The sequence below is a fragment of the Pundamilia nyererei genome, unplaced genomic scaffold (genome assembly GCF_000239375.1).
Source record: "Pundamilia nyererei isolate P.nyererei 1_Seehausen unplaced genomic scaffold, PunNye1.0 scaffold00017, whole genome shotgun sequence".
NCBI lineage: Eukaryota > Metazoa > Chordata > Actinopteri > Cichliformes > Cichlidae > Pundamilia > Pundamilia nyererei.
Window position 1 is genome coordinate 1131206 of NW_005187418.1, and position 11652 is coordinate 1142857.

General features: G+C 42.0%; 1 protein-coding gene across 1 annotated transcript; it reads right to left on the reverse strand.

Annotated features, from left to right (window-relative positions):
• Positions 1-928: 928 nt before the first annotated feature.
• On the reverse strand, positions 929-11360 carry map3k14b (mitogen-activated protein kinase kinase kinase 14b). Its single transcript, XM_013908944.1, has 15 exons — positions 11193-11360; positions 9333-9609; positions 8609-8684; positions 7446-8256; positions 6614-6748; positions 6346-6475; positions 6134-6262; positions 5022-5126; positions 4430-4593; positions 4190-4340; positions 2574-3140; positions 1986-2092; positions 1608-1728; positions 1431-1531; positions 929-1141 (listed from the first exon to the last, which is right to left on the reverse strand). Exons 2-15 carry the CDS (start codon positions 9601-9603, stop codon positions 977-979), a joined length of 3033 nt encoding a protein of 1010 aa, XP_013764398.1. The 5' UTR covers positions 9604-9609; positions 11193-11360; the 3' UTR covers positions 929-976.
• Between the last annotated feature and the right edge of the window lie 292 nt (positions 11361-11652).

Below are 11652 nucleotides of genomic sequence, written 5' to 3' on the forward strand. Positions count from 1 at the left end.
CAGTTTATTTTTGCAGTTGATTCGGTTTGTTTGTGCATCTTTACCAGCTGTGGGACTTTGCACAACCTCAAAGTGGTCATCATTTCAGGTCTGGATCTGGGAGATTTTGAAGGGATCCTTTACCATTGTTTGAAGGATTGGATATTTTGTGTTACAGCTACAAAAATACATAAAAATATCACACTAAAAGAACAAAAATGAGAAATTGTGTTGGGATTCCTTGAGGAAAAAAACAAAACAAAAAACGGATCCTGTGCATACTCAGTTCATGTGTGGCATGGAGGGAATTTTCAGCCTTGGTGGATCTGCAGGAATATGGAGTCTCAGACGGCTCCTGTTAATAATGTGATTCACTGGATTTAAAAACATGTAATCTAATCTAAACACAGGATGGTGAGATTATCACATACAGTCCAGATAGCAGAAATGCAGCAAGGATCTATCGCCATGTAAATGGTAGGTCAAAATCAGCACGAGCCAACCTGCCCAGGCTGCTGGTGTCAGTGGGATAACATGGGGAATGTTTTCTTGGTCTCTTTCTGCCAGCATATTACCAACAATCACCAGTCACACTGGAAGGAGTCATCTTCTAATGGTTCCTTCATCTTAAATGTGGTTTTATGAATATGAGACTGAATTCAGACGACCTACGTCGACGTCGTCCTAACCAGCAAGTCTGAATCCAGAAGAACAACTCTGGCAACACAGGAAGTAAACTGAGGCTGTTGGGTAGCAAAGAGAGGGCCTACCTGAACCCAGTGTGGTGTTCCTAATAAAGTGCTTGATTGGTATCTTTGTTTTTCCTGTGTTTAAGCTATTTTGCCCATTTTTCTGTCAAAATGGATTATATATGTTGAGCTATGTGTAAATGCACTGAGAAAAGTTTTAAAGTGCTTAAAAGCTTTTCCCAATGGAAAAAACAAATTAAATTAGTGCAAAAGACCAAAACAACAACAGAGAACAGAAAATATCCGTCTCATTCTCGAAGTTCGAGCTTGCCGTCTCTGACTCTCCACCTCCAGTGCTGGCATCTGTCAGGAGCAGGAACACAGCGAAGCCACAGACCAGACTCTCTGATCTCTCGTTCAAAGGACACCGTCTTCCTGTCCAGAGTCTCCAAAGTGAAGGCTTTCCCTGAGATCTGAGCAACAGGTGTAATTATTCATATGGATTCTGGCTGACTGGGTGTCAGATGTATTTGCAAAGTGGTAATGATAATTTAGTATATTTGTTCTTTCATTAGATAGTTACAGATTTAAATCTAAACTTCCCCAATTTTGTTCTTTAACTGTACTTCGGGACATTTCACTTTCTGTTCCGGAAATAAGAAAAGAGAAAAAAAGCAAACCAAAATACACTTTGAGGAAACAAAACAGAAACCTCGGTCTGATGGCTAAAAGGTTTCTGGACATCTTAAAACTCTCTCATACCTGATCACTAATGCCTATGGCAACATGGCCCACTTTGATCCGCCTACGTTCGCGTATCCTCAAACACTTGCCCTCGGGGTCCTCTATCCAGATATCGATACCTGCAAATGTCAGAGCATTAGAAAAATTCTGCCAACAGCCCTCGATCAGCACAGAGGTGCGTCCCTGCCATCTTACCCTCAAAGCACTGTGAGGACGGCCGATTGGCTAAAGCTAACCACTCCAAGCACGCATCAGTCTGACTGTTGCAGGAGGAAAAGATGCCAGAGCTGAGGTCATCAGACGAGTGATCAGAGTCCTAAAAATAAGAAAGAAGATTTTCTTTTGAGGAGGATTTTATTTTGTACATAAATGTAAACACGAAGCATGCATGCTCATGTTTGTTATGTAAAAGATGGACGTAGCGTAACAGTCTCAAAATTCAAGCCAGTGAAGAAGCGCCTTAAGCAAAGCATGTCATGTCATGTCTGGTTTCTAAACGCTAAGATGGCGAAGACTTTGCAAACCAGTAAGTGACGTCAAGGTTGGCTACATCCCTCGTGCACGGGTACTCACCTTCTCTGAGGCATCTATCTGCGATGTGTCAGAGCAGCTGAAGCAGGATGGCGGTTCATCTCGAGGTTCAGGGGACGGGGTCTTGATTCTGGTACCTTTAGTCACATCTAGTAAAGGACAACATGTGAAAAGTTTCTGTTATTAGCGGACACTGATGAGGCTTTGACAACCTTGTCTGAAACAAGCCAAGTTAGCTCCAGTCCCTTTAAACCGACTTTGTTTGATTAGCTGTGCCCATAAACAAAACATTTGAAGATCATGTGGATGTGTGCCTGAAATGACCATATTAGGGATATCTTGTCTCTGTGACATCATGCAGAACCAAGAGTTTAAAAATGCATGAAAACGAGTGTTTATTGCAGTCTGAAGCTGGAATTTTGGGATTAGGTTTATATAAACAGACTACGAGCGTCCATCATTGTAACTGCAAATAAATGACAGAATAACAGAAAGAGGATAATATGTCCCATTTAAAAGTGTATCTTTGAATATGACACGAAGAACAAAGAGCTCTGTAACCTCATCTGAGCCACATTTATTATAATAATATGATTCGGGGCTTTAGTAATGAGTTGTTTTATGACTCACCATCTCTGAGGTATTCCAGCTCTGCTTCTGATCCCCATGAATTCTCTTCTATCTGGTGACTTTTTTGCAGTAAAGGGAAAAGGCCTCGGAGAGCACGAAGATACTCCGTGGACTCGGTAGAATCCCACTCTTCCTCCTCCTCTTCATCTCCTTCCTCTTCCCAATCCCCCTCATAGTCCTTGTCAGTTTTCAGCCACTTCTCCTGAATATATTCGTCCTCCGCCATGTATATATCTACCTCTGAATCAGACCCAGTCTTCCAGTCTTTGTCATTTGTGATGTAATCATCCTGCAGTGGTTTTGGCTCAGAGTCCCACTCCCCAGTTAAGCAAAATGTCTCCAACTCAGATTCTTTGTCTGAGTTTCCTTCTGACCAGTCGTTGCTGTCCTCGTCTACTGCTGCAGTTCTCCAGGGGCTCACCCAGTACATAGCAGGTGCTGAGCCAGTATGTGATGGTTTATTCTGAATCTGATGGGACAAAGAGCAGCGAGCGTCTTCATTCTGGTTCTGGACATGATACAGTTTTTCACAGGCGCTTTTCATGGACCAAGAACTCAGACCTCCAACTGTGGAGAAAATAATTTGCAGTGTCACAATATGCTTAAAATACTTGGCATCTATAGACAGCTGAGTCCCTTCTTTGGCAAAAAGTGGATTTGGATACAGGTCCTATTTTATTTTCCTCAGGAGATACTCCCTCTTGGAGATATTATATAATCTGTTTTATTTGTTTTACCAAATCATCTTTATTTATAAAGCACTTTAACATAAAACCAGAGTTCACAAAGTGCTGTACATGCAAACATAAGCAAAGTAAAAATAAAATTAAAATAAGATAAAATAAAATAAGATAAAATAAATAACTAAATAGCGCAAATAAAATAAAACATGTTGAGTCAAAAATTGAGTCAACCCCCTTAAACAGTGCCAAAGGCTTCAGCGAATAAATATGTTTTAAGGAGACTTTTAAACTCAGAAAGAGAAGAGGCCTGCGTAACGTGCAAGAGCAGATCATTCCACAACTTTGGAGCAGCTACAGCAAAAGGTCACCTTTAAATTTATACTTAGTTTTCGGTACCTTAAGGAGCTGCTGATTGGCGGACCTAAGGGAACGGGCAGGTGTATATGGTTGTAGTAGCTCTGAGAGGTGGGGGGCCAGGCCACTAAGAGATTTAAAAACTAATAAGAGAATTTTAAAAACAATCCTAAAATGTACAGGTAGCCAGTGGAGTGAAATTAAAATGGGGGTAATGTGCTCAGACTTTTTTGTTCCAGTTAAAAGACGTGCTGCAGCATTTGGCACAACCTGCAGACGCCTAATGGATGCATCACTAACCCCACAATAAAGTGCGTTACAATAATCCAGCCTACATGTAACAAAGGCATGGATTACTGGATTACTGTCTCAAAAAGCTGTTTTGATAAGATGGGCTTTATTTTGGCTAATTTTATGTGTTTGGTGATTACATGCAGCTTTTCTCTAAAGGCTTTGAATGCTTGTATCGTGATTTAAACTCATTTTAGTTTGTGGGCCATGATTTCACTGCTCTCACAACTCTAATGTAATATAAACTGTACACACTTAAATGATTAGAAGATCATAAGGTGCATGGACCTGCTCTGAGGGCCTTGGTGGTTTTCTTCCTGAGCTCAGTTGCTGACGCTCTTCTTTCGGGGTCCTTCTGGAGTCCGGCCCTGAACACTTTAGCTGTGAAGTTGTTACACTTGGATGGCACCTCCCACAGAGGCGGAGGCTCATTGACAATCTAAAACAGATGAATACGCAAGTGTGGTTTTGTCCCATTCAGCCTGTAACTGTCTGATTTTCCACAAACAGCAAATAAGAGATTTTTACCTGGAGACACAGTGGATGGGAATAGTAACGTATCCATGGCTGGCATCCATTGAGCATGTGCAGTAGCATACAACAGCTGCTCCACACATCCGCCTTGGCACAGAGTTGATCCCCTCGTGCCACCTCAGGGGCCATGTGGGTCTCTGTGCCGGGGAATGCAGCTCCTACATTCACAAACGTTAAATGAATTGAAAGTCTTTAAACTCAAAAAGCCACTCACAACAATGTAGAGGTCAAAATATGTCCAGCGTTGTGGTTAATAATCAAATACTGAGAAGACTGTTGCAAATCTTTGAATGCTAACACGGTAGGCTAAGAGTATTACATGCTATCTTTTAAAGATATGAATGTTTAAAGGTTGAAAGATGATGGTGAAAGGCAGATTTATTCATTGAAAACTCCTTTTTGTGTATTTATGGGAGCCTAAGCAGTAGATCATTTCACAAGTAGATTTTAAAAAGACTGACAGTTTGCTGTGATATATATGTGTGTGTTTTAATTAGATCAATAAAAATCATGGTGTTTGAACCAAAAGGTTAGTCATCTGTAAACTGCACCATAGTTTATTTCAGACTTTTGAGGATCAACTTACCCCTGAAATTCTTGGTGCTCCATCCACTGTCATCTAAAGTCTCTGAGAGACCAAAGTCACAGAGGAATGTGTCTCTGCAGTCTGCAGACAGCAGCACATTGTCAACTGGAATAAGATCAACACGCAGGATTCAGTGGGACAGCTTGTTTTCATTGGGTGCTCATTATGAAACAGTTGACTGAGAAGCAGGAGGCTGTCAGAGGCTGTAAGAGTGATGGGTGCATGGGGGGGCTAAAGCGTGAACGGCCATCTCGAGGTAGAATGAGGTACCATCTACAAAAAAAGCACAGGAACTTTGTGCTATCTGATATGATGAGAGTGGGTAATTTGACAGATGTATGATGAGCGAAGCTTTTAGACATGAGCTCAGAGCACAATAGAGGGGCCTAATGTGAGCAAACCCCTCCTGCTCAATCGTATGAGCAGGGATTACCGAGGGTTTAGGGGTGAGGTGTCCCTTTAGGATTAGGTACCATCACAGGAGATGTTAGCTGACAGCACAACCACCAGCTTGAGGCTTCGCTGAGCTCTTTTCTCTGTATGTTCTACTGATTATATAAAATCTCTGCAAAGGTACTTTGGGGTCTCACAAAAAACTCGGGGTAGAGTTTAGCACGTCTTATCTCAGTAGAAAGATACTCCAAAACAAGTAAAAGTCTCCATTGCAAGTTAAAGTCAAAATGAGCCTAAATAATGTGTATAATGAACCAAAGATAAAAGTACTACCTATATATTTGTGTCCTTTATTTTTTAGCAACTTCTATAAATTAAGAAAAATTTTGCTATAAAATGCACTGCCTAAAAATAAAGCATGACATCATTATTGTTTTTGTCTACTCAGTGAATAATGCAAAGAGGCCAGACGCTTAAAGCTCCTGCTTCTCAGTGTTTTCTTTTAATGATTATTTTTAAGAGTATTTGCTGATATTTTTTTACTTCCTCAAGTAAAATGCCTGAACACGTCCGCATACACCTGCACATTTGATTTATCCTATATATAAAATGATTAGGACCACACTGGTCACTCTAAAATGTCCAGAGGGTTTGAATTCTCTTAATTTCTACATATTATCATTCAGATCTAAGTCATTATACAAAAACAGAACACATACCTTTGACATCCAAATGAACCACCCTTCTCTGGTGTAGGTGTTCTAGCGCCCCCAGTGTTTGATGAAGGTAATGCAGGGCCAGATCTTCAGGTAGGCACTTCATCTCCTTTAGAAGCTGGGCTAAACAAGCTGATGGGGTTTGGGAGAGTATGATTACTCTCTCAGACTGCTCAGACGGTTTTTATGCAGTTTGTAGCGTGTAGTTAGGTTACCTGGCTTCAGGTCCATGAGGAGAACGACGTTAAGCCCCTCCCTCACAGCTCCAAAGAGCTCCACGACTCGAGGAGAGTTCTGAGCACTCCATGTGCTCACCTCCTCGCTGCTGAAATGACTCAGTGGAATCTGAGAAGAACAGCCAACAATGAGCTAAATAACAGAAATCAGTTTAAATAAAATCAGCATGTCAGCTCTCGGGAGTTTAAACCTCCCGGGTGGAGCACATCTGGATTGTAATGACTGACTCAGCGGATCTTGGCTTACCCTCTTGGCAGCACATTTGAAGCCAGTGCTTCTGTCACGAACGCAGAACACATCACCATATGATCCATTCTGGATGTGATGAAGGACAAAGTATTCCTCTCCCTCTCTGTACTGAAAACTGCTGGGCTGGAGATGCTTGATGAAACAAAGAGAGAAAAAAGGAAACGAGTTACATCACAAATCCCCCATAAAAAAAAACCTTTTACAGCCAGTCTTCCTCATTTAAGCGCTGAAATCCCAGATGAGCCTTCCCTTCAGGCCACTTCACCTACCTCACCACCAGTATTCAAATCTAGACCAAGTTACTGCTAACAGTTCTTCATCCTGGCGTTGTTCCCACTGATGCAGAGGCCGCTCTTCAGCAAAGGTTTCTCCATTTGGAGAACTGCTAACAGTAAGTTACCTTATTTATTTTTATTTTTTTATTGATTTCTTTTGGCTCATAACTTTTATTGTATTTTAAATGTGTCTTTAGCTTCTAAACATTCACATCAACATGTATTCATCTTCTTGTACACGAAGTAAAAGTTTCCACCTTTAAGTGGTGAAACGTCTGCATTCAGAGTTTAGATGTCACAGATTTTTACACTTCATTCATTTTTTACTAAATTATGAATTAAAAACATTGTTATTCATTATTGTTGGTTAAAGAGAAATTTTTACTTAAATTCGAGTCCTTGTGAAACGCTACGAGGTAACCTGATGTGCATCTCCTTAGAAGCTGAACCAAATGCTGCACTGATGCAGCCTGCAGCGACTGAATACTACTGCTTCTGCTGTCTACTGTCCATAAACAAAAACAGTGTGGATAGACTGGATGTGAATGTCTTACGTCATGAAATATGAGTCCTTCGTTTGCAGGTTTCGATGTTTTCCAGCTGTTTAGGATCTGTTTGATGAAATCTCTGCAGAAAGCTGAAACAAGCAGCTTTGGTATGTGTGCCACTTTGCCCCTCAGCTCATCTAAAACTGTGTCACTCATGTCATCAAACCCAAAGGAACACTGGGATGTATTCTCAGTGCTGAGGCTGTGGGAATACTCTGAATTTCCCAGTGAGTTTTGCACACTTCCTCTAGAGTCAGAATTCCATCCTGCATTGGAGGAAGGGGTAAATCCAGACACATACATGAGGTCAAAGGTCGACATGATGCCTTGTGTGCCAACATCAACGTCATAAGACGAGTCTGAGTCGCTTTCATGAGTGCGAACGGAGTCGGTATCAGAGCCCGAGCCTCCTCTGTGGTCGGTGCTGGATGTGTCTTCTGTATCTACGGATCTGCATTGGTCCTCTGACGGCGACGCCTCCTCTGATCTCCTCACACAGTCACAAACGTCTGCACAGCTGCAGCTGTCACACATGCACGAGTCTCTGCAGGGGTCTGAGGCCGAGTCAGTAAACTGAGGAGGAGGAGGTATGATTTCAGCTGATGAAGTCGTCTCTCTGTCTGCTGATTTCAGCCAATCAATCTCCTGCACCCACAGACCCTGGATGATAGGAGGCTCCTCCCCTTCCTCCAGGCTCTGTGTGGTTCTGGTTTTCCGGCGCTGTTTTCTCTGGAGGTGGTAGCGCGGGAATTTGGTGGCTGTTTCAAAGTTCTCATCATCTGAGTCGCTCACAAAGGCGGCTTCCTTACCGAGAGTCCTGCAAATGAGAAGAAGTATGAAGATTTGGTTTCTCACACAGAAAGCGTAATGCTTTCTTTAAAATCCAGCTGATCACAATGTTGTTTGGAGCACATGAGTTATTTAAAGTGCAGGAAGAGGTCATTGTCTCATGCACACAGAAAAAGCACAGCTAAAACCTTGTTATTGTCTATGAATACAAATATGTAGCTGGTCATGAGCACAAAAGCTTCCTTCATACCCAGGCACATAAAGAACCCTGAACCCTCACGTACAAGCTAAATGGAAGCCATATAATACCTGTATCCTATATTTTTGGCCATGGAGGGCATTTAAGCCTGTGCACAGGTAATGTGTGTTGTGTTCTTTACCTGTGCTTTTGGAGGAGGCGAGACTGAGAGTAGGGGCACTGAGTGTTGGTCGGGCTGAACTCCTGGAAGTCTTCTCCTGGGACAGAGAAACAGTAGGAGTTAGAGTTAGAGAAGTCTCGTTGTGGATTAAAGTTCATAAACGAGATTTGAAAATGTGTAAATGGAGAAAAAGCCTGGACCTTTTAACTGGTCCATGTGCTACAACTGCATGCTTCCATTCAGAGGTGTAACAGTAAAAATGTTGTCTTCGGTTTCTCTGCATTCCTCTCTGGAAGCTTTTAGCTGCTATTATGTCATTTTGCACAACAGGAGCTAATGCACCATTTCTTTAATACACCTACTTGGTAGTGAACATTAGTGATCTTCGGTTGCATAAGCAGCTGATCTGCAAACCTGAAAAGTGCTGATGTACAACTCAAAACAAGTATAGGTAATTGAAAACCTTTAAGCCTGTTTTAGTCATTACTCTTTAAAAGCAAGATCAAAGCCCTTTGATTAAAGAAGTACTCATCTTGTGCTGACATGAAGTCTTTTGGCCCCTCAGGGCTTGCATTAAGTCTTGTGCAGCCCCATGATAGACTGGAGACCTGTGCTGGATGTACTCTACATGTGCTTTCATTGTGTGTTTTTTAAACCAAAGTAATAGAAGGATGCAAGTAGCTAAGACAAAAAGGAAAACAATGTAAAACAGTCCTGACTCAGATCTGATCTCAGTCTTACTTACGCTCAGCCTGCGCGACTATAGAAACACACGGATTCTCCTCGGAAACTTCACGCCCCTGTGTGACAACATGCTTGGCTGTGCCGCGCTGCATCACTTGACTCAGGTGGGGGCCGATGGCTTGGACCAGCGAGTCCTTCTCCTCCTCGCATCCCTGATTGTCGTCCACTTTGGTGAGAAACGAGATCTCAGATCCGCCGGCCACGATGATGAAGGGTGTGCTGGAGTTAAACAACCGAGGTATGGCCATGTCTCTGTCGCTGTCGGTCGGCATCTAGAACTGGAGGAGAGAAGGAGATGGAAAAATGTTTAAAAGAAGAGAAACCAAAACAGTAAGTTTCATACGGAGTATTTTGAAGTAAGTCAGATCCTACTAAAAACCCTGGTGTGGATAACTTGGCCACACAGAATGGACCCTGTTCTTTTAGTACTATGTACTATGTAGAATAATGTTAAGAGACCGTGTGCGCGGATAAAGGATGGATACATTTGTTGTTTCTTGGCGATAAAATGTCTGAGAATAACCAAAGTTAGCAGGTTTCATCCTGAATATTTAAATATAATTTGGTCCCCAACCCTTGTAGTGAATGGGGAGATATTTGTCTTGCTTGGCTGCTAATAAGTTAGAGTATAAGGAAGCTAAATGCTTTAAAAAGACTTCTAACAAGGTTAGAAGCATTTTATGATCAGTAGGCCTGTCTAAGAAAACTAATATGTGAGCTTTTTGAGCGGCAGCAGATGCAAATGCTTATCCCTAAATCTGCTTTAATTTTATACAAGAACAAAATAATAGACTGAGTTTGCTTTTTCGTTATAATCGACCTGCACAGGTAAGGAGTTTAACCACTTGGGGTCACTATAGATCAGATTTTTTAGGTGCTGCTCAGCTAATTTCTTTCCCTGGTGTGCAGATGGATCCATTCGTTTTTTTGTAAAACAAATGAATCATCATCTAAAGCCAGGAGTTGTCCTATAATAAAATGATCAGGAATACTGTATACTGTACGGAAATGTGTGATGTTGGATATCTTTTCTGTTTTTATTTCAACAGTTGGAACCACTGAGAAATATGTATGAATATGTGAATATGTTTTATTTTTTCATTAATTATTTAAATATCTATCCTACATTTTTATGTTAAGCAGGAAAACTATTTCATTCTTATATCCTTAATTATACAACCCTAGTTTTGTCATATTTACACAAGATATGGCAGATATGATATGACAAATACCAGGTTGTAATATCAGGCAGTAATTGAGCCTAAAATAATCCTTTATGCCTCACTTTTAGGTTCCTGCAACACAAGAACCCTGATTAATTCAGCCGTAGTAGAAACCACTGATTTGTAGCTGACAAGCACTTTAATGTGGTGGCATTTGCCGTGGTGGGGTGTGAATGAAGGGACACCGGTTGTAAGCCCGGCAAGGTGAATATAAATAGCGCACAGAGGGGCGGTTGCATGCCTTCCACTGAGGCAGTCCAGCTGTCAAAGTCTCTCTTCCTCAGGGCTCGCCATGTTGACAGCGAATACAGGGGGATCAAAACAGACACTCTTCCCACTCACAGAGGCCACACTTGTCCTGGAAGTGCTCGCACAGAGCCTGCGTGAATGGATACCTGAAGAGCTTTACTTTGATAATATGGAATTAACCAGGCTTTATCTACAGATGAGCTTCATCTAAGAGCCAATCAGACTTTCAGGACATGCAAGATCGACATGTTAGACTCTGGAAATGCTGCAACTATCACTAAACTTTCCATCAGCCTCAAACGTCCTTCTTACTCTGTGACCTGACAGTGAGGACACCTCCAGCTCAGCAAAGTCTGACTCAAACATCCAGTCACAGAAGAGCACATTACCTTAGGAGCTCAGTCAGCTGGTCTCGGGTTCAGCTGAAATCCTGCAGAAGAGATCGAGGTTTCCTCTCGTGACTCCTTCTGTCTTCTGCTGTCTGTCCGTTCTGTGTTATTATGTGTTTGTTAGTTTCCAAGTGTAACTTACCGGCTTTCTGCCCCCATAGGTCTTGCTGATTGGCTGACCATGTGTGTGAGTTACGAGCTCTTGCACCTCTGTCACCCGGGCCCACCCACTCGCCCACACCAGCCTCAAACACGCTTCATGGATTCCGTAGCTGTCCTCGATGACACTTGGGTCTTAAACCCACTCCAAGTGTCACAGTTTAAAGCCAAATTCCCACTGTTCAGCTCTAAGTCTCAGTATGACGGCTCTTATTTTCAATAAAAAAGATGTAGAGCAAGAGAAGCATTGTTTTCCAGCAATAGAAACTTGTCCCCTGTGCTTAAGAAGTTGTGAGGGCTC